The following is a 27,459-nucleotide window of genomic DNA, read 5'->3' as shown; positions in this document are numbered from 1 at the left end:
GGCTGCAGTCACACTATGGAAGGTTTATTAACCTCCAATGACGCACTGTTTATGAAAGTGGGATTTAGTTAACTGATCAAGAGACAAGAATAGAATAGAATAGAATAGAATAGAATAGAATAGAATAGAATAGAATAGAATAGAATCAATATTATAAAAGCCAAGTGGCCTCTGTGTGTGCGTGTCTGTGTGTGTGTGTGTGTGTGTGTGTGTGTGCGTGCGCGTGTGTGTGTGTGTGTGTGTATCAGGATTCACACAAAATCTGTACAGAGCTGACTGCTGCAGTTTGGCATATTTATGTATTATTGGTCAAGGAACAGACTAACGAAAATGTCAAGTTGATAGGACCAATATTTTGGGAGATATTAGTAATTTTGGAATACAATAGTCTTACAATCACGTTGCTATGACCAGAACGCTTTGGCGGTGACTGCTGGACAAATGTGGTACAGCATGCACAAATACACAACAAAAAAAACCGACCATATCCAGAACCTGTGGATCCCCACGGGTCAAGACACTGGTAGAATAGAATAGAATAGAATAGAATAGAAGAGAAGAGAAGAGAAGAGAAGAGAAGAGAAGAGAAGAGAAGAGAAGAGAAGAGAAGAGAAGAGAAGAGATTCTATATTATAAAAGCCAAATGGCCTCTGTGTGTGCGTGTGTGTGTGTGTGTGTGTGTCCAGGGATTCACACAAAATCCGTACAAAGCTGACTGCTGCAGTTTGGCATATTTATGTATTTCTGGTCAAGGAACAGATTAACGAAAATGTCAAGTTGATAGGACCAGTATTTTGGGAGATATTAGTAATTTTGGAATACAATAGCCTTACAATCACGTTGCTGTGACCAGAACGCTTTGGCGGTGACTGCTGGAGAAATGTGGTACAGCATGCACAAATACACAGCAAAAAAAAACGACCATATCTGGAACCTGTGGATCCCCACGGGTCAACACACTAGTAGAATAGAACAGAACAGAACAGAAGAATAGAATAGAATAGAATAGAATAGAATAGAATAGAATAGAATAGAATAGAATAGAATAGAGCACATTTTTATGTTATAGGGTTTCGCAGCTCTGTTCTGTTTAGCCCCAAACACTTAAAGTACAAAAAGACTGTATGACAATATCACACAAAATACTGTTAATATATAAAAAACTACAAGATAAAATTTTTAAATATACACATACTACTAAAATATTATTAAATACTTCTAAAATATACAAGAAATCTAACTCTATACTACAGATAAAATAAATATACATGCAGTATTGGATATGTACGAAGTAAAATTAAAAAACAAGGTGCATGGGTGTGATTATTGCACTGCAGTAGGGTGAGTACTGAACTGTCTGTAGGCTGTATTTATGGACTTTAATGACTGAGTCTACAGAAAATTAATAGGTTTGTGTTTGTGCTGCCAACAACATACAACAGAGATGATGAAAATTCAGATTTAGAAAATAGAGATGAAGTAGTCTTATTAATACGAGTCTGTGACTAATATCTGTGTTCCTTATTTTTATTATTATTATTATTATTATTATTATTATTATTATTATTATCAATTATCTTTTTTTTTTTTGGTGCAACAGGGCGGGAATGTTCATGGGTTTGGGTTAAAAAACAAAACAAAACAAAAAAAACCCCAATGACTATATAATGCTTTTCTGTGACTCGATATGTAATAAAAAATCACTTTGAACAAAAAAGAAACTAGAGATGAGTCAAAATCTTTTCACTCCTATGATTCATTTCCAACAGTAGGAAGTAGAAGAATAGTTATATTTCTAACAGCTTTTCACCTTCACTTCCTACATTTGAAGTTATCATACTTCCCACTCCTTCAAACTGGGCGTACTGCTTTTATTTTAATACATTTCAGAAATTACAATTTTTATTTCACGGTTTCCTGACTTCCAGACTGACTTCAGTGTAAATAAAAAAGATGATGTATCTGTTGCTCATATTGTATTTGACAAAGATAACAACATAAAAATGACATAAAGGAACAATAAAAAAGGAAATTGCAGGAGACATGATAAGACAGATCAAATTTAGCATCAAAATAAAGAACATTTGCAACTAGTGTTCATATTCCACAAATGAAAATGATGTAGATGAACCAGCAAGTTCCTTAAATCACCACTTTTTACTGTTAAGTTTATTTCAAAGCCACTTTACTTGAGTGAAGGATAACACTGGTCAACAACAAATTTATTGTTTAAGTTTTTTGAGCTGATTTAGGATAATTTTGGTGTGCTGAATCCAAAAATCGCAGTAATTTTGCTCAATCAGGTCAACTTTCTGAACTATGCCACATATTGGCTTTTTAACATTTTTGCTTACATTTATGGGCATTTTCACATCATATGATACAAAATTCTTTCATATTTCTTGCAATAAACGAGCTCTGAAGATTTTACTTTTGCCAATTTATGATGAATGTTTTTTTTTTTTTAATATTACAGGTGAATGAAATGGCTTCGACTAGAAGATCTTGCAAAAATAAGCCTGACGTATTCTGCTACATCTGCAGTGAATACACCATTGTACCTAACAGGAATCCTGTTAGAAAATGACTTTTTTTCTCTTAAAACCTATTTTGGGTGAGAACTATATAAAAAAATCAACTGATAAAGTCACAAAAATGTAATCAATTTTGTGAGAAGATCAAATTTTTCAAAATCAAATTTACAAAAAAAAACCTGACCTGATTGAGAAAAACAGATGTCATTTTTGGATTTAGCGGTGCAAAATGGTTCTAATTAAGTTGAAAAAGCCTAGACAACTTGCAAAAAAAATTTTCTGCAACCTAGTGTTATAATCAGTATTTCTTCTTCTTCTTATTTTTTTTTTTTACTCACATATATAAGTTAAGAAATGTGTTTTTTATCACCTTTTCTACACAGCCAAAAACCAGTTTGCAATATGACAAAAAAAATGAAGTAGAAAAACAGGAAGCAAACTTTATAGTTCATCACATTTGCATGAAATGGAGGCTTGTTTTTGACTTTTGGCATATGCATAAGTACAATATAAACATATAAAGTGTATAGTTCAACCTACAGTATAAAAAGTCTATGGTAATTATAGGCTGTGTGTGACTATTCTAAGAGTCACACACTGTCTGGTTCTGGTAGAATAAGTACATTCTCTACCTGAGTATTTTTTCCTTCTGCTCTGTAAAAAGAATGACAGGTATGTTGTTCCACGTCTGAACTCGGTGACTTTCCTCCATCACAGAACTACACAACACCAAGAAGAAGAAGAAGAAGAAAAGTACACAGAGTCTGATCCACCCAGGACACTGTTGGCTTCCTGTGGGAGAGTCACTAACTCTAATGCACAGAGTAAAAACCTACAAATGTAAGGTGTTAGAATCACAGAAACTGGTACTTTTTATGCTTAAATGATTACACTGGGTTACAAAAAAATGTTTTTTGCAAGTTGTCTAGGTTTTTTCAACTGAATTAGGACCATTTTGCACCGCTAAATCCAAAAATGACATCTGTTTTTCCCAATCAGGTCAGGGTTTTTGCTAATTTTTTTTTTGAAAAATTTGATCTTCTCACAAAATTGATTACATTTTTGTGACTTTATCAGTTGATTTTTTAATATAGTTCTCACCCAAAATAGGTTTTAAGAGAAAAAAAAATCATTTGATCACTTGATTCCTGTTAGGTACAATGGTGTATTCACTGCAGATGTAGCAGAATACGTCAGGCTTATTTTTGCAAGATCTTCTAGTCGAAGCCATTTCATTCACCTGTAATATTAAAAAAAACATTAATCATAAATTGGCAAAAGTAGAATCTTCAGAACTCATTTATTGCAAGAAATATGAAAGAATTTTGTATCATATGATGTGAAAATGCCCATAAATGTAAGCAAAAATGTTAAAAAGCCAATATGTAGCATAGTTCAGAGAGTTGACCTGATTGAGCAAAATTAATGTGATTTTTGGATTCAGCACACCAAAATTATCCTAAATCAGCTCAAAAAACTTAAACAATTAATTTGTTGTTGACCAGTGTTATCAGTTAGCAAAGAGTTGTTGTTTCATTTGTTAGTCAACAAGTTATCAATTAGTTGGTTATTTATTAATGTAAATGTAAAAAGAAAGTACAAACTTAGCTTCCATTTGTGCAGGTTTCTTTCACTATATTTGGACATGCCTGAAGATGTGAAGCTGTAAATAATGTCGACTGACTACAAAGGAAATTTGCCTGAGTAAAATTTACTCAAATTGAAGAAAATTTTACTCTCCTCAAATAACATTTGGTCCCTCTCTAAAAAGAATAAAAGTTACTCTTTGGGTAGAGCTCTCCAAACTCAATTTGAAGCCAAATTTACTCATTATAGAGTACTCTTTTTGAGGAAAATACTTTTGACTCTGGAAAAAATGCTCAGTAATTTTTCCTGTGTATATTTTGTATATTGAATATATATTGTATATTCTTTTTTAATTTAAATTTATGTCAACTATTTTCTGTTTTTCTATTTTTTTCATCTGTTTCTACTTTTTCAAAACTGTTGTTATGAAGTGTTGCATCCAAATTGCGTTGTCCTACATTGTACAATGGCAATGAAACTATTCTATTCTATTCTATTCTATTCTATTCTATTCTATTCTATTCTATTCTGTTCTACTAGTGCATTGACCCATGGGGATCCACAGGTTGTAGATGTGGTAGTTTTTATGTTGTTGTGTATTCATGCATGCTGTACCGCATTTCTCCAGCAGTCACCGCCAAAGCATTCTGGCCACAGCAATGTTATTGTAAGACTATTGTATTCCAAAATTACTAATATCTCCCAAAATATTGGTCCTATCAACTTGCCGTTTTCACTTGTCTGTTCCTTGACCAGAAATACATAAGTATGCCAAACTGCAGCAGTCAGATTTTTCCGGATTTTGTGTGAATCCCTGGACACACACACACACACACATGCACACAGAGGCCACTTGGATTTATAATATAGATTCTATGTTGATTTACAGATATATTCATTATTATTATATATTACCCCTCTATCCTGCACTAAATTAAAAAATGATTCAGTTTCCTTGTGTGTCCACACATACCGCACCATGTTTATTTTAAAACTCTTCTTCTTCACTTGTTGTAACGTCCGTCAGCATCCATTTTTTGTGTGATATACCAATAGCGCTATGCCCGGAAAACCACCTCTTGCCAGCGCAAAAGCTTTTGATCGAAAAACAAGAGTTATCATTTTTCTATTAAGTTATATTCACGCAGTTTGAGGGTCAATGAAAAAGCAACTACTGTCATTTTGTACAACACTGATTCACCTGTAAAACACATGGAGTTCAATGGAGATGCTTGTTTTTATGTTCGGTTAATGAAATATTTTGCTAAAAAGTCCTTTTTTTCTTCCGCTCTTTCTGTTTTGATATAATAACTTCAGAGTTTTTATGAACGTTTGAATGGTCAGTAAATTAATTAAATGTAGATAGAAAAATACATGATTATCATTGAAATGTGCAAAATGCAGTGGATAGTACTGTAACAATTTATGTGTAAATACCCATAGATATTCAACAAAACATGATTTTAGAAGGTGATCCAGCCAGCTAGAAGATTCATTGTGATCAGCAGCAGTTAGATACATTTAGCTTCTAAAAAAAGGGAAACCATTGTTGTATTGATGTTGCTTTCACCTATTTAGGTCAAACTGAGGCTGTGCTGGAGGACAGGACCAAACTGACCTGATTTAAAACATGGACATAATTGATTCACTTAAGTATTTTGTCAAAATTCATCTTAACATATGTGGCTTATTGTCTAAGTAGGATAGATGCAGGAATAAATACTCATTAATTAGACACAGAAGTAATACTGAGTAATACTGATTAAGCCATTTTAGGAGTCAGTCTAATGGACGAGTTACAAAAAATGTGTAGAATGCAAAGGTTTCTCTTCATATAACACAATTTTAACTTTTAGCTCCTGCCTTTTACTTGAATATATATCCTATTGTACATTTTTTATACTGGTAATTACATTCAAGACCTTTTTTGCTCTGATAAAAACTGTAAGTAGTGGCTTCTCCGTTGGACATATGTATAAAACTTTACTGATATTTACTAAATGTGGAAAAAACAGAAGTGTGTAACGTTGGTTTTTCAATTAAATCACAAATGTGATGATTTATTTATTATTGCAAGATGACAGGACACAGGAATGTTTGCCATATTTGTTTTGAATTTCTTCTTCACTTGTTGTAACATCCATCAACATCCTTTTTTTTTGTTTGTAACTCTAGTTGCACAAAAAGCTCTTTCCATTGCAGTTTTGCGCGACATACCACTTTCGCTAAGCCCTGAAAACCACCTCTTACATGTGCAAAAACTTTCCATCAAAAAACGAGCATTTGGGCAAAACTGTCATTTTTCCATTTGGCAAATTTTTTTGTGGAAGTTATATTTGTGCTATTTGAGGGTCAATGGAATAGTGACTAGTGAATAGGGTGATCCTTTATGATGGCAACACAGCATTGTAATACTGTGAAATTAAAGGTCCTGCGTGAAAAATCCAAATAAAAGTACATAAGTTATGTCAAGTACTTTGGTCCCTGAATGATAGATTATTGGATTATTCATTTTGAAGCATTAGTTGTTGTAGCATGTAATTGTTGGAGGCAGTACTTTACATGTAGTTTAACACATAGGGACATTAATAAAAATGTGTCTTAACCCTTAAAGACCCAGTGCTACTTTTATGGACGTTCCCAAATTCATTTTTCTCTCTATTTAACATTTCTTAAGTGATTTGTCACCACTTGTCATAATATTATCCTCTCCATTTTGCATTTTTTCAGTAAAAATTTGGTATTTTCCTTCATTTATTTTACTGATCATGTACTTTCTTCATCATGCTGAGATTACATTTAAGGATCCTTCTACCAAAAAACAGAGAGAACTTGAGAAAAAGTGACTTTTTCAGTCAAATCTGTCGTTAACTGAATATAAAATAGGTGTGTCCATCCACTGTCACTGATCCAACTCCATGGGTTTTACCGGTGAATCAATGTTGTAGAAGATGACAGTGTTTCCATGGTAACTACGGAGCCTCTGAACGTCCAAACTGGTCATAATTGATCACCATGAAAAGACGAAAAACTGCATTTTACGCCAATTAGTTACATGTATTGATAGGATTAGTGGATCTAAGGTTATTAAAGATTTTAAATCAGTGGATGCTCCTGGTCACTGGTGTATATTTGGGTCTATATGGGTTAAATAGAGATCAAGAAACAAAGATAAAACAAAGCTCTGATAGACAAATCTGTGTTAAATGATTTGTAAATGTGCTGAAATGAAACCACGCAAGAAGTAAAGTAGGAAAATCCAAATGACAGATCTGCGAAGAACATTTGTACACTTGGTTTTTGTCAGAGAAAGCTTTAGTAACACTTAATGGGATTATTAACTGCCTCTGACAACGAGGTTATGAGATCAGCTCTGTCCATCTGTCCCTCTGTCTGTCAGCAGGATTGCACCAAAAACACTGCACTGATTTTCATGAAACCTGGTACAGAGGTAGGGCTCGGGCCAAGGACGATCATAAAAATGGTCGGAGGTTAAATTTATTTATAACTTTCTTTGACATGTGAGACTGAGGTTAACACTCTGAAAACTCACCAGTGGCACCAAAGAATGTAGATTACCAACAACTGACACCGCACATGTTGATCCATTAGAACAGAATTGGCTCAAAACAGTATTATTTCCTACCGTAAGCCCTTTTTATCATCACGGTTTCATCTTTTTCTACTTTTATCAGTGTCTGTTTTTCTTTAATATTCTCAAACGACTTACATTGATAAGAAATGAAATGTATTTTTTGTTCAGTGGCATCATTTTACACAGAAATCAATGGTCAATAAAGTACTATCTAATATGCTGTTCGAATATTCTAAACTACTGATAAAAAATATTGCGTAATGATCACTTTTAGATTACTGCTGTTACGACAAAGCAGATATGTGAGATCAGAGTATGGAGTCAAACATTTTAGCTAACTTCCTGGTTTATTTTATTTTAGTTTTTACTTACATACTGAATGACTGACTATGCGATGTTGAGTTGCTACAAGTAAAGTGTAGCTCATTACATTTCTTTTTTATATACTATATATTCTGTTTGGATTATGTATGTTACATTTTTCATTATGAGAAACAGCAAAAGAGTGCTAATGCAAAATTGTGCCTATTTTTATTAGTTCTTTTACAGATTTTAAGCTCCTACTCTTCAAGGATGCTGAAATGTGTAACAAAAGGCATAAAAATTGGTTGGTTTTGTGCATATCATGGGTTGTCATCGTGAGAATTGTGTTAATCATGACATTTTATTGATTTATTTTTAATTTAAGTATCAGACAACTCACGTTGATAAGAAATGAAAAATAATTTTTGTGCAATGACATCATTTTAGACTGAAATCAATGGTCAAGTCCCACTTTTTTGTGCTTTTAATCTAATATGCTGTTAAATTACTTTAAACTACTGATAAACATGATTGTCTAATGATCATTTTTGGATTACGACTGGTACGGCAAAGCAGATATGTGAGATTGATGTTTGGAGTCATACATTTTTAGCTAATTTTCTGCTTTTTTTGTTTGTTTTTTTACTTAAATACTGAAGATAGACTATGTAATGTTAAGTTGCTACAAGTAAAGTGTATCTCATTACATTATTTTTCATATACTATACATTTTGTTTGGATTGTGTATGTTACGTTTGACTATGAGATATAGTAAAAGAGTGCTAATGCAAAATTGTACATATTTTATCAGTTCTTTTACAGATTTTAAGCTCCTACTCTTCAAGGATTCACAGTGATGCTGAAATGTGTAATAAAACCATAAAAATTGGTTGGTTTTGTGCATATCTTGGGTTGCCATCATGCCAACTGTGTTAATCATTACATTTTATTTATTTATTTTTTATTTAAGTATCAGACGACTTACATTGATAAGGAATGAAGCATTATTTTTGTTCAATGGCATTATTTTAGACTTAATCAATAGTCAAAAAAGTACCGGAGTCCCACTTTTTTGTGCTTTTTATCTGATACGAAAATGAAAATTAGTTGGTCTTGTGCATATCTTGGGTTGCCATCATGAGAATTGTGTTAATCATTACATTTTATTTATTTTTTTCTTTTTCTCATCACTTTCAAACTAAAATGTGTCTAAAAATATTTCTGTATTGAGTAAAGCAAAATATGTGTTGGCTTATAAAGCAATGAGAATTTTATATTGTTCACTCATCCTGCCGTATTTGAGTTATTGTATTGAAGTATGGGGCGACACATTTATGAGTAACACAAAACCATTGTTTTTATTACAGAAAAGAGCAATAAGAATCATGTATAATGTTACTTTCAGGGAACATACAAATGAGTTGTTTATTAAATCAGGATTGTTTAAGTTTAAAGAGTTGGTTGAATTTAGGACATTGCTGATTGTGTTTAGAGCGAGAAACGGACTTTTGCTGCAAACTTGCAGAGATTATTTTTTTTAGTATCACAGGATGAAGAACATAGAAGGAGGTTTAATTTTAAACAGCAAAGGGTGCGGACTAATGTGAAGAAAAGGTGTATTTCTGTTGTGGGTGTCAGGATGTGGAATTCTTTGGCAGTGGAAGAGAAGAGCTGTACAAATATTTTTTCAGTTTAAGAGGTTATATAGGGAAAGAATAGAGAAGCTTTATAAAAGCATGGAATGACATAATTCAACTTATGGATGTTGGATTTGTTTTATTTGCATTGACTTACAGGTAAACTGTTTACTGTAATAACTGTAATGGCAACATATCTGATGTAAGCAGATGTTTCAAGAAAGGGGCAGGTATTATAAGTTTTCTTCATCCTGTTCTTTTCCAATCATTTAGATTGGAATGAAATGAATAAAGGAATAAAGGAAAGGAAAAATAACAAATGTGGAGCAGATGTAGCCAATGGCCAAAACACTTTTAATCATCACTCATCATTTTTTTTTCATTATTTATTTACAAAATATTGTATACACATAGACCAGAACATGGCATGGAGAAAAAAACACAACATAATGCTCAAGGTGAGGCAGGAAAAAATTAAATACAATTACATAAATAGGTAAGTAAATTAACCCTTTCATGCATGAATTTTGAAAACCTTAGTCAAAATTTTTTTCTTGTGTGTTTTTATTCCTCCTTAGGCATGAAAAAAACAATGTGATCGAGTTTTTTTTCTTTTCTTTTCTGGAGTTACATAATGTCCATGCATTTAATTTTTGAAGTAAAGAAACGTGTTTATAACCCAATATCAGAAAGTGAGATGAAAACAAAGAAATAAAAACATTTTAATGCTGCTAATCTGATGTTTTCTCACATTTTAACATATTCTAATGCTAATTATTACTCACTTCATGGAGATAATATGCAAAAATAAACCTTTTTGTCTAACAAATAACTATTGATTTACACTAAAACATGTCACTGCAGATCAGATTTATCAAAAACAGCAAAGTTACAGTAATGGTCTGAATTGCAGTGTTTGGGATGGTGCATTAAGTGTCCACTGTGTTGGCTGATATGGAACTAAAACAACAAAATCCATGAATATACAAGAGAACAGCTGGAGAATAACTGTCCACTGGAGTGACCACTATGCATGAAAGGGTTAAAAAAAAAAAAAAAAGTAAAGGAATAAACAAGAAGAGAGAAAAAATAAATACATAAATAAAAATAAATAAATAAATTACAACTTAAATTCGTCACATAAGGCTTTAGTTTTAGGGTTAGTGCAAAAGTTAAGTGTGTCTAGATAGGATTTCAAATAAGATTTAAAGACCACAAAGCTGGGTTTCTGATTGGCTAAATTTGCTTGTATGTATATGAAATTTAGCTCATAAGGAAATGAGATTAAGAATAAACAATTTCCGAACTGGCAAATCTGTAATAAAGAAACCAAATAAAATATCTTCTGTTTTGAAGTTAAAAGAAATATCCAGCTTTCTATTAAAAAAAAAAAAAAAAGATTGGTATCACACCAAAATATTTGACAAAAGGCACATTCCCAAAACAAATGAGTTAATGTTTCATCCGAATTATGACAAAATGAGCAAAAAGGGTCGACATTGATCTTATGCGTAATCAGAGCTGAATTAGTTGGATAACACCTATGTAACAGTTTTAAAGACACCTCTCTCACTTTATTCGAAATAAAAAACTTCCTTGGTATTTCCCATTTCACATCAGAATATAAATTATTCCAAAAAAAAGATGGAAGCTGGCTTACAAATTGTATCCCTTTGAATCACTTCTCTAATGCATTTATTATTTTTACTCAACAATGGATCTAAATTTCCTGTGTATAATTCTGATTGCACAATTTAAGGGGTAATGGTTGTTGAAGGACTAATAGAAGAAGATATCAGAGTTTTTAAACCTGAAGGGATTTCACTCTTCATCATTGTAAAGGATGAGGTAGTGGTGCATTGGACCATCCATGTGACTGGCAGCTGTCCATGTTCAGCTTCTAATTGGCTGATCCTTTTAACAATGATTTGATGCGTTCAAGTACCAATCGGAATGATCTCTTTCTAGTTAGTCTACATCAGAATCGGAATCAGAGAAGACGGTGATAATACTAATGAGTAATTAAGATTTTTTTTTTTTTAGTTGATGAGTAATTTATTATGTATGAAATGTTAATGTGAGCCAGATTTTTTTTAAGCAACCAGTCACGGGAAAGTTTGAGAAAAAAATTTTCAGGTTTTGGTAGCCTCATATATATTAATAATAAAAATTTAGCATGAACGAAACTTTTTGCGATTCACGTTAATTTTTTCGGCGTTTCTGATGCTCGCGCGGGCATCAGATTTTTTATTTTATTTTTTTAAGAAACCAGTCACGGGAAAGTTTGAGAAAAAAATATGCAGGTTTTGGCAGCCTCATATGTATTAATAATAAAAATCTTGTATGAACGAAGTTTTTTGCGATTCACTTTAATTTTTTCGGCGTTTTTGTTGCTCGCGCGGGCATCAGATTTTTTTTTTTATTTTATTTTTTTTTTTTTTAAGCAACCAGTCACGGGAAAGTTTGAGGAAAAAATATTCAGGTTTTGGTAGCCTCGTATGGAATAATAATAAAAATCTAGCATGAACGAAACTTTTTGCGATTCACTTTAATTTTTCTGGCGTTTCTGATGCTCGCGCGGGTCCAAATCCAGTTTCCGGTAGCACGTGAAGGCAGCAGCAGGGCTCGTGCCTGAGTTGAAGCTTCACTGACTGCAACAATGAATGTAAGCAAGCATGTCCGGCTAGGGTGAATGGAAGTTTACTCCAGTCAAACACTCACTACATGCGTTCATTGGGTGAGTCCGCATCTTTTGACATCATTTCGAACCGTCAACGTTCATGTTTTTTTTCTTCGGTGTTTGGAAAAATTCCATAAATCCCCGCAAAGTGATCACACGCGCAGGTCTGGGATGCTAACATGAGGAGATGTTTTCACTGTTTGTGTCATTTAAGCTAGTTTTACAGCTGGGCTTTATTCCACTGGGACATTCTCTCATGTGTACAATCCTCATGATGTCAAATAAAAAAAGTTGTTGACCGCGTGTTTTCAGACGTTCTGCCTCTCCAGAGGTTTCTACGGCACTGAGTTAAATGGAGCTGGAGGACCAATGGTGGAAGGGACAGCTCGCTGCAGACATCTACCAGGCACTTCGGTTCAAAGTGAGTGGAACACAACAAAAGTAACAGCAATGAGAGAAATACAAATGAAAACAGGTATTCATAGTGTTTCTCTGCAGCTCCATGCATCTGTTTCATGCAGTTTATTGCATAAGCATCAATCAAAGTCGTGAAGAATCTATTTTTTGTTTCCTAAAAAATCTCTAATTTTTTCCCCAAAAAAGTAGAAAAAGAGAAGTGTCTCATGATTAAAAAAACTCAAAACAAAAAAACTCCTATTATGCACTTACCAGTTGCATTCGATCCATTAATACTGACCTGTAACAGTTGTCAAGTTCATTATATGAAGAGTGGAACGCAACAAAAGTAACAGCAGTGATTGAAATAAAAAAAAAAAAAAAACAGGCATTCGTAGTGCTTTTCTGTATCTCCATGCATCTGTTTCATGCAGTTTGTTGCATAAGCCTCATTCAAAGTCATGAAGAATCTCTTTTTTGTTTCCCAAAAAAGTAGAAAAAGAAAAGTATCTCATATGATTAAAAAAAAACAACAACAACAACAACTCCTATTACACACTGACCAGTTGCATTCAATCCATTAATACTGACCTGTAACAGTTGTCAAATTCATTATATGTAAATTTCCCTATGGGATCACTAAAGTATCTATCTATCTATCTATCTATCTATCTATCTATCTATCTGAAGAGTGGAACACAACAAAACTAATAGCTATGAAAGTATGCAAAGATAGAAATAAAAATAAAAACAGCTCTTTGTAGTGTTTTTCTGCAGCTCTATGCATCTGTCTCATGCTTCATGCGGTTTATTGCATAAGCATCAAAGTCATGAAGAATCTCTAATTGGTTTCCCAAAAAAGTTGAAAAAGAAAACTAATATATTTTTTTCTTAATAATAAAAAAAAAAAAAAAACTCCTATTATGCACTGACCAGTTGCATTCAATCCATTAATACTGACCTGTAACAGTTGTCAAATTCATTTTATGAAGAGTGGAACACAACAAAAGTAACAGTAATGAGAGAAATAAAAATAAAAAAAGTATTCATAGTGTTTTTCTGCAGCTCCATGCATCTGTTTCAATCAAAGTCATGAAGAATCTATGTTTTGTTTCCTAAAAAAGTAGAAAAAGAAAAGTATTTCATATGATTTAAAAAAACAAAACAAAATAAAATCCTATTATGCACTGACCAGTTGCATTCTATCCATTAATACTGACCTGTAACTGTTGTCAAATTCATTATATAAAGATTAAAAAAAAATAAATAAATAATTCTTTAAAAACCATATGAACTGCTGGTATAATGAAAAGAAGAAAAAAAAAACACGCTCATGCCTGCCCTCTAGTGGATTAACACTGTAATGTACCAGGGGTGTCAAACTTGTTTCACTTCAAGGCCAAATGTGATCTCAAGTGGATCAGACAGACCAGTTAAATAATAACCTATAAATAAAGTCAAATCCAAACTTTTTTCTGTGTTTTAGAGTGAAAAAACTAAAATTACATGATGAAAATGTTGACATCTACAAACTATCCTTTCAAATATCTGAATAACATGAACAACCTGAAATTAAGAAAAAGAAGTGCAATTTTAACACTATTTTGTCTCAGTTATCATTGACACATGTGCATTACAACTTACAGATCATCACAGTGGATCTACAAAGGCACAAAATATTTAGTTACAGGCAGAATATTGGTAAAACTTCACTTCTCTTAAGACATTTTAGATTGTTCATGTTGTGAATGGGTAGTTTGTAAATGTAAATATTTTTTAAGTGATTTTCCTTTTTTAAATAATTTTATGATAATGTATGATTCATTCAATGGATAAAGTGTAACTGTGACTCAGTATGTAATCATTGTGCCTGGTCAGAGGGGATTAAATAGGAATAAAAAGAAGAATATGTCTGAAAACAAAATTATTCTCACTTGATGGGCAACAGTGTATATCCCCATCTCTCTACTGTACCCTATTGTTCATTTTTATGACATTCTTATTTCACAGAGTATGCAAAATGCAGAAAATATATGTTACGTTTGTGTGTCTTCGTTATTATTTTTGTTATTATTATCATTATAACCTTTATTTAACCCTTTCATACATACTGGTCACTACAGTGGACAGTTATTCTACAGCTGTTTTCTTGTATATTCATTGGTTTTGTTGTTTTAGTTCTATATCAGCCAAAACAGTGGATGCTTACGCACCATCCCATAATACACTGACATTCATAGCATTACTATAAGTTCACGTTCGTGATAAACCTGATCTGCAGTAACATGATTGAGGGTAAATCAATGGCTAATTGTTATTAGACTGTGACTAACAGTTTTCTGAAAACAATAGGTTTTTTTTTATATTATCTCCATGAAGTGTATAAGAACTACTATCAGAATATGATAAAAGGTGAGAAAACATCAGATTACCCGCATCAAAAATGCTTTTGTTTCATAGTTTTCACATAGTTTCACTTTCTGATATTGTGTGTAGATACATGTTTCTTTGCTTCAAAAATTAAACACATGGTGTCCAAATGAGTGGACATGTTTGTAACTCCATGAAAAATAGGTTAATTTAATTTTTAAAAAAAAAGAAAAGAAAAGAAGAAATTCTATCTCATTGTTTTTTTCATGCCTAAAGAGGAATAAAAACACTCAAGAAAAAAATCTTGACTAAGGTTCTCATAATTCATGCATCAAAGGGTTAACCAGGAAAAAAAGGTCATTGAGATTAAAAATCTCTTTTTCAAGAGTGTCCTGGCCAAGACAGCAGCAGAAGTTACACAAAATAGAAATCACAGCCATACATCCAACACTAAAAATATACATAAAACACAATAAAAGTCAGTTCTAAAACCATACATAAAATACTAATATAAGAACAGACATATAAGTCACCACCATTATTTTAAAAAGGAACTAAAAGAATAACAACAATGTTCCTCGAAAGCATCTCAAAGCTGAACCCAATTCAGTCAAGATCAACATCTATATCAGATTTATCCAGATTCATCCTTTTCCCATTCATTTAAAATAGACCAGTTCCTTCAGTTTGATCTCCTCTAAGTTGTTCCAGGCAGTGGGAGCAGAACATTTCACACCTAATTTCATCCAACAGGAACTCATGTTGCCGTCCTACAAAGGCCAGTCCCCTCAGCTCAACCTGAGGCGATACTTCGCAGACCTCATTGCCATCATCAGCAACCGCTTCCGGCTGTGTCCGGCGGCCCGACACCTGGCCGTCTACCTGCTGGACCTGTTCATGGACCGCTACGATGTCACTTTGCAGCAGCTTCACATGGTCTCTCTCTCTTGTCTTCTTCTGGCCAGTAAGTTTACAACTCACTTCCATCAAATGAATGTTTACAGGGTTTGTACAGGTGCTTGAAATCCTTGAAAATGCTTGAATTTCAATGTTGTGTTTTCAAGGTCTGAAAAGTGCTCTAATTTTAGTGGAAGTACTTGCAGTTATTACTCTGTGATGTGATGTATTTATTTATTTAAACTTCATGTTTATGTCAAAACTTTATGTCAAAAAAGAAAATTAATAGTTGTTCTCAGGTCAACTCCAGGTACATTTTTATCTTAATCTTTGTCTCTTAATCTTCCACTTGAACTCAGTTTTACATGTTTATAGCATAATACAGTGTTTTTCAGCCTTGGGGTCACCTGGAATTCAAAAGGGGTCACCTGAAATGTCTAGTCATTGATAAAAATTAAAACAAAAAAAAAACAAAACATACTAATGAAAATATCTGGTGAGTTGAGAGAGACAATCCCAATACATAAAAGACATGACAAACTCTGAAGCTAAAACTGAAGCACTGTGGTTCTGTTTATCTGTCAAATGTTCATTGTGGTCGGTTTCAGATGCTACAGCTCTTTCATAATTCATAGTTTGAGTTCTTGTTTGTTCAGTATTAATTGTCAGCCTTGTAAATCCAAGCTGGACTGACTGTACATATCCTGACCAAGGAAAATCAGATTCTCACTTTGTGCAGTAATCTACACCTGGCTTTTCTGCCTCAGTCCATAATAATATACATTATATAGACTAAATGTCATCTAAAATTAATGGTTATTTGCAACGTAGTATAGCAAACTATTACATGATCAAAAACAAATTAATTTTAGCAAAAAAATGTCTGGGATCGCCAGAAATTTGTGATGTTAAAATGGGGTCAGGAGACAAAAAAGGCTGGAAACCACTGGCATAATACAATGTACATCATTGTGATAAAAAGTGAAAAAAAAAAAAAAAAAGTGTGCGTGTGTGTGTATATATATATATATATGTATATATATATATATATATATATATATATATATATATATATATATATATATATATATATATATATATATATATATATATACATACACACACACACACACACACATACATATATATATGTATATATAGATCATTAGTGTATCTGTGTAGGTTCTCATTTGCCCAGGTCATTGTTCCCTTTGGTCGTTCAGAAGACCTATACTAGTCCAGTTGAACCGAGAAGAACTCGTAAGAATAATCCTGAGTATATGTATTCCTGTAGATATGTATTTGACCCCAGCGATCAGGTGCTGTGCTGGAAAAATTTGAAAATGACACCTAAAAGTGCTTGAATTTGACCTTGAAAAATGTGTACGAACCCTGTGTTTAAGTTTCCGCTCTTACATGATGTGATTTGACTCCAGGTAAATTCGAGGAGAGGGAGGACCGGGTGCCCAAGCTGGACATGCTGAACAGCCTGGGGTGTATGAGCTCCATGAATCTGGTCCTAACCAAGCAGGGTTTACTGCACACTGAGCTCCTGCTGCTAGAAACCTTCCAGTGGAACCTCTACCTCCCCACGGCCGCTCATTTCATCGAGTACTATCTGTCCATCGCAGTCCATGAGGGAGACCTCCACGATGGCTGGCCGATGACCTGCATGGACAAGACCAAAGTCTACATGGCCAAGTATGCCGAGTACTTCCTGGAGGTTTCCTTGCAAGGTAAATCAAAGCGGCGCAGTAGAAAATCAGAAAACTTACCTTCCATATAAACCAGGGTGCTTGAGCAGGTCTTAAAAGTCTTAAAAAGTATGGAATTTTGAAACGCTGGAGTTTTGTGTGAAAGTCTTAATAAAGTATGGAAAAAAGTTTCTCTCATAGTTGACTTTTATGCCGCGTTTCCACTGAGTGGTACCGGCTGGACTCAATTCAACTCGGCTCGGCCTTTTTGCGTTTCCACTACGAAAAATTACCTGGAATCTGGTACCTGGTACTAGTTTTTTGGTATCACCTCTGCTGAGGTTCCAAGCAATACTAAACCGTGACGTATAACACTTCAGACCACTGATTGGTCAGACAGTTTTCTCTGTGACCCCCCGTTTTACAAAAAACAGATGCGGAAGTGGACAGTTAATATAGCGGTACATTAATCCACATGATAACAGCCAAAACTACACCATGGACGGTCGAGGAGATTCAGTCTTTGGTGGCCAATGTAAAAATTCAGACGAGACAACGCGCAACGAGCGAGTTTTCAGCAACTCTCTGAACAGACGACACGGAAATAACACACTGCATTGCTATGACGACCAGATACTGTAAAGTCAGTAGTATCCTGTAATGGAAACCTTCTCCAGGAATACTGAGTCGAGCTGAGTTGAGCTGGTTCCACGTAGTGGAAACGCGGCATTAGTATTTGCTCAAATGCGTATAATCTTGTGTGATAAGAAATGCAGGAAAACATAAGAAAAACTTTATGATTGCCCTAACCGGTCAGTACTGGAATGATTCTAGTGAAACTTGTTTGTGTGATATTCATGCACTTTTGTGATTTTTATATGTTTTGAAAATGTTTCTGTCGGTAAAACATAATTTACTGTGAATTATGCATTCATTCATTCATACATACATTTATTAACCCATAAAGACCCAGCGCTACTTTTGTCAGTTCCCTAATGAAATTTTCTCTATATCTAACCTTTCTTAAGTGATTAATCACCATTTATTATATTATCATCTGTATTTTGCATTGTAGCAGTATAAATCAGGTATGTTCCTGTATTTATTTTGCTGATCATACAGATGATCATCAAAGCTCAGATTAAAGTTGATAGCTATTATATGAAAAACAGAGAAAATTTAAGAAAAAGTGACTTTTTCAGTCAAATCTATCATTAACTCAACATAAACCAAGTGTGTCCATCCACGGTCACTGATCCAACTCCATGGGTTTTACGGGTGAATCAATGTTGTAGAAGATGACGGTGTTTCCACGGTAACTACGGAGCCTCTGAACCAATGCTACTTTTGTGTTAGTTTCTCTATTTAACCTTTCTTAAGTGATTTATTATCATTTGTTACAATATTATCCTCTGTATTTTGTGTTTTTCAGTGAAAATCAGATATTTTTCTGTATTTTATTTACTGAATATGTAGATGTTCATTAAAGCTCAGATTAAAGTTGAGGATTATTCTATCAAAAACAGACAAAATTGAAGAAAAAGGGACATTTTCAGCAAAATATATCATTAACTGAACATAAAACAAGTGTGTCCATCCACTGTCATTGATCCAACTCCATGGGTTTTACTGGTCAATCAATTTTTTAGAAGATGATTCTGTTTCCATGGTAACTTTAGAGCCTCTGAACATCCAAATGAGTCATATCTGATGACCATGAAAAGATGACAAACTGCATTTTACACCAATTATTGACATGTATTGATAGGATTAGTAAATTAAGAGGTGTTATACAGTTTAGATCAGTGGATGCTTTTGGTCAGTGATGGATGTTTGGGTTTTTATGGGTTGAAATGAGCTTTTCTACTACACACAACAGGTACAATCTCAACCAGAAAAGTAGTATAAAAGTAGATGAAGTCAAGATCTGGGGGAAAAAATAGCAGTTTGAAAAAGTCTGGAGTTCTTATTTGGATAAAGAGCAAACACCCAGTAAACAAAACTAATATAGATTTCTTCTCCTTCTTCTCAGATCATGTGTTTTTGTGTTTTGTGCCCTCATTGGTGGCCGCCGCCTGTGTGGCCGCCTCCCGCCTCGTCCTCCACCTATCTCCGACATGGCCTCCTCGCCTGCAGCGTCTCACCAACTACACATGGGAGAGTCTAGTCCCATGTGCTGAGAAACTACTCATGTGTGTAAAACCCGCAGCTCGGATGCATCCTGACATTTAACAAATAGTATTTTTCCACCACACGGTAACGACTCTGACCGGCGTCTGTTCGAGTTGTTTTCCATCAGTAAAATGTTACAGATAGAACCTTACGACTTAGTTTGTTTTTTTACTGCCTCCATCAAGGATCTGAGTGTGCTGAGGTAATTCCAAAAGGTCATTTTAAAATCTCTGCAGACTACAGATTTATCAGAGAGTGTCACTGAGACGGGGCTGAACAAACCTGACATTTTGGCTCCGTTCAGACAGCAGGTCTTAATTCATAATTCAGATTTTTTTGTGTGCTCATTCATATTACACATTAAAGGAGTGATATTTTACTTTTTTAAATGGAATTATGCATTTTCAACCATTTCCCTGTGGTCTACATAAACTGTAAACGCTCTGCTTGGGTCTGAATTCTTCATTAATTAAACTCCACAGGTCCATCTTCAACCCTATTTATGAGTAATGACACGAAAAAGGTCGTTTTGAGCGCTGGCCCTTTAAATGCACATGACCCCCCCATCCCCTTCCAGGTTGTTGACTGTGCTTTCTGTCCCGTTCAGCCATTTCTATTCGTTAATACAACCAACAACTGAACATTTTAGGTAATCGGCTCGAAGTTTGGACATATTTTCAGTTTTTACTACAACCGCTGCTGCTGATAAACAATTATGTTGTACTCAGAGAAATGTTCGTCTGAAGCCTTGACCTTATATTCGTAAATGTCGTGATATAACTAGTTATAAAACGTAACAAATTATGCAGGAATTAAAACAGGTTGTAGAAATCCACTTGATTTTTGCCGGAATGAATATAAAGATAGCTTTGAGGATTCAAATTCGAACTTTATGAACTATTAGGGTCCAAATACACAAATACAGGGCGGGGAAGCAAAATTTACAATATTTTGAGGCAGGGATTGAAAGACAGTGTATGGCCAGTTTATTGAAAGTCATGAGAATTTATTTGCCACAAGAAAATTTACATAATAGAAAATGTTTTTATTCTCTGTGTCCTCCTTCTTTCTCAATAACTGCCTTCACACGCTTCCTGAAACTTGCGCAAGTGTTCCTCAAATATTCGGGTGACAACTTCGGGTGACAAACTCTTCCAGACTTTCTCGTAATAGTTTTGCTCATAGTCATTCTCTTCTTTCCATTATAAACAGTCTTAATGGACACTCCAACTATTTTTGAAATCTCCTTTGGTGTGACGAGTGCATTCAGCAAATCACACACTCTTTGACGTTTGCTTTCCTGATTACTCATATGGGCAAAAGTTTCTGAAAAGGTATGGATAATTGTGTTAGGTATGATTATGACATCAATATATGTTTGGTTTCAAAGCAATTGATATAGTGCCTGCTGAGAAAAAACAACTAAATGTTCATTGTAAATTTTGCTTCCCCACCCTGTAAATGAACCAAAGACTAATAAAAGTGGGTTTAGATAAATGTGACCCCTTTAAATGCGACTTCTGTCAGTTTTGAGTATGAACTGACTGCAACCCTGTAGTGGTGTAAACTACCCAGTGTTGGAAAACCACAGATAGATGTTGATTTTCCATGAACTGATGTTGGTGACCTTGATCCAGATAGATACTGATCCTCCAGTGTTCCATCCTGACACACATTGCACCAGGACAATAGGATGTTCACGCTACACATTCAGTGTCATCTTACAATGCTGATTCTTTTCATTAACACTGCATCTCTTTGTCCTGTTTTTTTTTTTTTTCAGTGCACATGACAGTGATGTCAAAGAGGCCAACAAGTCGAAGCAGCAGCAGCAGCAGTCGGGCCAACCACCATCGCAGCAGCAGCAGCAGGGCCCAGCGGTCTACCACAGCTCAGGTCAGACCACCGCCGTAGCCCAGTACATGCACCGGCCCGGCCTGCAGTTTACCCATCAGCCCCCGCAGCAAGGCCTGGCCGCCAACCACCACCAACCCGCCTCCTACCTCAGCCACTCCAGCGGCCCGCCAGCCCCCGGTGCCAACACTCCGTCTATCACGACCTCACTCGACCCCAAATCCAACATTCCGAACAGGGCTTACCCACTTAGCATGCACTACACCTGCGCCACCCCATGCTTCGACTGATGATGGATTTTCAGGGTTGAGTCGTTTTTTTTGGAGGAAGAGATAAGAGATGTGATCTGTTTCTCTTGGACGTAACCTTACACTGAACGAAAGAGTGTTTTTAATTTGACGAGACTGGATGAGATTAGTGCAGCACTTTGAACCAGAAGGTGTACGCAATGTGCAATATGCAGACTCTGCTGTAGTTTTCTGTGGAGAGCCTGCATGAGGATTTTGTTTCCAGATGTTTGAGATTCCAGGTGTGAATGTTGTGAGGTGACTAGAGGCCGACTTTGCACCGCTGTACCACTAGTGTTACTGTATCGTTTAATTATGCTACAGACCAAAAGTTTTGCATTATTTGAGCCAGATTACCTCAGAGGTATTGAATGTATAAATACGTTGTGCCTGCAGCCATGGATGGCCTTTATTATGCGAAGAAACAAAAGGGATTTATGTCAGTTTTGTGATGGGCAAGTAAATTGGCACAGTTTGGTAGGTGTTCTGTACCTCGATTTCTTTTCCTTTTTTTTTTTAGTTTTTTTTTTCTTGAGTGTTGTGAGAAACGAGAAATAATATAGTCCTCTAGATGTCACAGTTTATTTGCAGAGAAAATAGTTACTCTTCTGTACACAGAGGATTTCGGTCAGTGCTGTGCACTTGTAATGATTATAGTTTTAAATAAAAATACAAATCTGTGTTGAAGTGAGATTTTTGTTCAGTTTATTTCCTTGATATTTCCTCGCACAGTCTCATATACAGCACCATAAAAACTCTAGTCCTCCTGTAGATTTATTAGTTTATACCAGTGCCAAGGAGGTTGTGTTTCCATCTGGGTATGTCAGCAAGATAACTCAAAAAGTTATGGACGTATTTTGTTGAAAATTTCAGGAAATTTTTATACTGGCACAAGGGACAAATGATTAAATTTTGGTGGTGATCTGCCTTGGCGGAGGTCTGTGCTCTCCAAGTGCTTTTCTAGTTTAAAGGGATGAAATGATCATACATATGCATTTCTCATTCTCTTTCCTTCAGATACGAACAAGAAAATGCAGGAAATATGGGCACAGCCTTAAAAGACGCATAAAAAAACTGAACTGAATGTGTTGCAAAGGTTAAAGTCACTATTTAATGTGACCTCTTACCCCATGACACAAAGCAGTACAAACAGAAACATCTGACATGTTGAATGAAACCTTGTACAAAACATCAGAGTATTAATGCAATGAATGCTATATTGTCTGAACAAAAGGGTTAAAGACATGTTAAGTGCAAAGGGAGGTCACACTAAATACAACCACTTCGGTTTATAGAAGCTGCTTTTCCCTGAAACCTTAGTTTTTCCTGCTGTACATTCTTCACATAGATTGGATCTAAATACAGAGACTGACAAATGCATATGTGTGGACTTCAGAACTTTACTAAACCAACAAATGTAGGACTAAGACTTTTTCAGGTTCTGCTTTAAACTGTGATAAAACAGGTGTAAAGGAAAATCCTTGTCCTTTGGTCATTCAGGACGATTGGAGGCAGGAAAGGCAGGATGTGCTGTTGTCACTGAACCCAGATTCATCTTCAGAACGCCTCAGTCATCCTCTGCAGCTGGAACATAAAAAGATCCAGACTGTTTGTGACCACAGTGAGCAGGAAGACCCACACTGACAGGATGTGGTACGATCTTACAGACTGAAGAAAACACAGCGAGCTGTCTGTTTTTTTTTCTGTCTCAGAACTGTAGACGCCTGAATAACACAACTAAAGTACTACAACAAGGACACCAGTTCTGTTTGGTTCAGGAAATCAGTAAATGATGATTAGATTAGATTAAATTACATATTATACACATATAAGAAATATTAAAAGAAAATATTCTTTCCCACTTGTTTCTACTGGTACTTTAATTCTGTGATTATTAAACTATATATATATATATATATATATATATATATATATATAGTGCTTACTATAATATATTTTAACATAAGCTACGTATTATTATTATTTTATAACAATTTTGCCACTTGTTTCTACCAATACTTTCCAATGTGCAAATGCAAATCTTCGCTACTGTTTTGTTTTGTTTTGTTTTTTTTTAAATAGTCATTCTATTGCTTTTTTCTTGTAGTATTTCATGTGTGTATATTTGGTGTTTGTGCTGCTTTTGAAACCTCAGTTTCCTGAGGGCTCTGCCTAAAGGATCAATAAGGATCAATTTAATCTAATTTAATCTAATCTAATAATAATAACTATAAAAACTGTAGTAAAAAAAAAACAGTCAATTGCACGTTAGAAAGTACTAGTAGAACAAGCTAGTAGTAATAATAAAAAATGATAAATAATTATGATATTATAATATGTGCGATATGTACCTATATGTACATGTATATATGTGTATGTGTATTATAGTTTAATAGCCACAGGCTAAAAGTTATAAAAAATAAAATAAAAAAATAAAATAATAATTATGTAACATGTAAAGCTGCTTGGGCTGTATATCCTGTATGTACATCTGTTGGTTTTCACTTGTTCAGCTCAAATCAAATGAATGCCCGTAAGGGATAAAAAAAATTTTCTGAATCTGAATCAGCTGATGTGAAACCTTCTTATGAGGCCTTGAAGCCCACTCATACTGTAGCAGCCAGTTCATGAAAAACTCATCTGTCTGCATCTATGGTTTAACTTATTAATGTGTCGTCTGCAGCGGCGTGGGCGGTTTTCAGAGGAACAAGTCAAACTGATTATTAAAACAGATTTTTCCACAGATGGAAAGTGAATAAAACACTTGATAAAAATGTGGTGGAACTCATTCTAGTCAAATATTTCCACTTTAGACTCCACATCCATGCACTTTTAGCCGTGCATTTTGCTTTATCCTTCATTATTAGTCATTTTGCACGATGGGTTTATGAAATATGATGCACTACACGTAAGATTAGGTTATCTACTATGTAGAATTTGGAATGTGGAGCTTTTCAATACTGTTGCGTTTTTACTCTCGACTTTGGCATTTGAACTTGAAATTTTGAGGCAAAGTGGTTTTTAGGATTTCTAAGTCCTCCTACAAAATAGCCTGAATGTAAATCTGGATTCTAGCATTTTTTAAAAGAATGTTTCACCACTGATAGATAGGGAACTTTTGACATTTTTGTGATTCATTTAAAGCACAGGTGTCAAACATGCGGCCCGGGGGCCAAATCTGGCCCGCCAAAGGGTCCAGTCTGGCCCTGGGATGAATTTGTGAAATGTAAAAATAACACTAAGATTTTAACAATCCTTTTAGTTCAGGTTCCGCATTCAGACCAATTCAATCCCAAGTGGGCAGGACCAGTAAAATACGATCATAATAACATATAAATAATGACAACTCCAAATTTTTCTCTTTGTAAATGTAAATATTTTCATGTATTCACACTCAAAGTATAATTTCGCAAAAAAAGTGAATAAACTGAACAAATATGAACAACCTGAAATGTCTTAAGAGAAGTAAGTACAATTTTAACAAGATTCTTCCTGTTATTAAATGTTTTGCGTATTTGTAGATCCACTGTGATCTGTAAGTTATAATGTACATGTGGAAATGATAAACTGAGGTAGAATATTGTTAAAATTACATTTATTTTTTCAGTTTGTTCATGTTATTCACATCTTTTGAAACGATAGTTTGTAGATGTAAACATTTTCATAATGTAAATTTACTCTTTTCGCTCTAAAACATAGAGAAAAGTTTGGAGTTGACATTATTTCTATATTATTATTTTATTATTTTACTAGTTCGGCCCACTTCAGATCAAATTTAGCTAAATGTGGCCCCTGAACTAAAATGAGTTTGACACCCCTGATTTAAAGTGAAAGTAGTAATTTACACACACACGTTACATAACCACATCAAAAACATATTTATTTTCTTGCATATTTCCATTTCTTTTCTAAATCCACCACATTTAACGGCCGTTCCTGAGCGTAGAGACTTCAGATTTGATATTTACGCCTCGTGTTCATTGGTTTTTCATATACGACCTGTTCATACTCAGTCTAATTATAGAGCTGACATGACTGACCCTGAAATCACATCCACCTTCAAAACAACTCATGATAGAAACATGAGTCCAAATCCTTGGATCATGATCTAATCCTCGGAGTATGATGAAGGAGGTGAGGGTCTGCCGTCTCTACTCGTGTCTAGTTATTATTGCGTTTAACCCATAAAGACCCAAACATCCACCGACGACCAAAAGCATTTACTGATATAAACTGTTTAATACCTGTTGATCCACTAATCCTATCAATACATGTAAACAATTGGTGTAAAATACAGTTATTCATCTTTTCATGGTCATCAGATATGACCCATTTGGACATTCAGAGGCTCCGTAGTTACCGTGGAAACGCCGTCATCTTCTTCAACATTGATTTATCAGTAAACCCATGGAGTTGGATCAATGACAGTGGATGGAGACACTTGATTTCTATTCAGCTGATATACGAGGGCCGTTCAATAAGTTCATGGCCTCACCCAGAACAGAACAACACAGACTGATAATTTATATTTTATTTTTCAACATAATCTCCATTTACAGCAACGCACTTGGTCCATCGATGTTCAAGCATCACTATCCCATCACGAAAGAATGTAACATCCTGTATTATAACAACCAGTATTTCTGGGTGAGGCCATGAACTTATTGAACAGCCCTCGTATTTTGCTGAAAAAGTCACTTTTTCTTCAATTTTGCCTATTTTTGATATAATAATCCTCCACTTTAATCTGAGCCTTTATGAACATCTACATATTCAGTAAATAAAATACAGAAAAACATCGGATTCTCACTGAAAAACACAAAATGCAGAGAATAATATTATAATAAATGATGATAAATCACTTAAGAAAGGTTAAATAGAGAGAAAAAATAATTTGGGAACAGCCACAAAAGTAGCACTGGGTCTTTACATTTACATTTATGCATTAGGCAGATGCTTTTTTCCAAAGCAATTTACAGGGGGTGATAAACAATTAATCTCTACTTCTTTTGTAAAGCATCTTAAAACAACCGCAGTGGACCAAAGTGCTGTACAGAAGAAGAAATAAATTAATTAAATTAAATTAACTTAAAGTAAATAAAATAAATAAATAAATAAAATCCAAGAATAGATTAAAGACATCAAACAGCTGTAGAAATTAAAAAACAGTAACGTACAGAAGATTAAAAAAAAAAAACAAAATGGTAGAATAAAATACAACAATTGATTAAAAAGACATAAAAACAGCTGTACAACTAAAAACAGTGAAATAAAAATACCAAATAAAACAATAGAATGCACATAATAATACATTCAAAATGAAATCTTTGAAAGTGCTGTCAATATGGGTGAAGAAGCTGAATACTTACTTATAAACGTACTGATTAATCACATTTGCATTTGTTGATCGTTAATGTAAAGTCAGTGAATTATCCACTTAATGGCTTAAATTT

At 34.4% G+C, this 27,459-nt stretch overlaps 1 protein-coding gene across 1 annotated transcript; it reads left to right on the top strand.

Moving 5' to 3' along the window:
- Positions 1 to 12,297: 12,297 nt before the first annotated feature.
- ccnj (cyclin J) lies at positions 12,298 to 22,693 on the top strand. Its single transcript, XM_030156094.1, has 6 exons — positions 12,298 to 12,393; positions 12,649 to 12,757; positions 15,856 to 16,066; positions 17,436 to 17,735; positions 19,726 to 19,885; positions 21,649 to 22,693. The coding sequence occupies exons 2-6, from the start codon at positions 12,689 to 12,691 to the stop codon at positions 22,007 to 22,009; spliced, it is 1,101 nt and encodes a 366-aa protein (XP_030011954.1). The 5' UTR covers positions 12,298 to 12,393; positions 12,649 to 12,688; the 3' UTR covers positions 22,010 to 22,693.
- The last annotated feature ends 4,766 nt before the right edge of the window (positions 22,694 to 27,459 follow it).

The sequence above is a fragment of the Sphaeramia orbicularis genome, chromosome 15 (assembly GCF_902148855.1).
Source record: "Sphaeramia orbicularis chromosome 15, fSphaOr1.1, whole genome shotgun sequence".
NCBI classification, from domain to species: domain Eukaryota; kingdom Metazoa; phylum Chordata; class Actinopteri; order Kurtiformes; family Apogonidae; genus Sphaeramia; species Sphaeramia orbicularis.
Note: the sequence above shows the minus strand (reverse complement) of the source record. Positions and strands in the feature narration are given on the sequence as shown.

Coding starts and splice junctions, on each gene's coding strand:
- ccnj (XM_030156094.1), top strand. CDS start 12,689: ATGGAGCTGGAGGACCAATGGTGGAAGGGACAGCTCGCTGCAGACATC. Junction 12,758..15,855: donor ACCAGGCACTTCGGTTCAAA/GTGAGTGGAACA, acceptor TTCATCCAACAG/GAACTCATGTTGCCGTCCTA. Junction 17,736..19,725: donor CCTGGAGGTTTCCTTGCAAG/GTAAATCAAAGC, acceptor CCTTCTTCTCAG/ATCATGTGTTTTTGTGTTTT.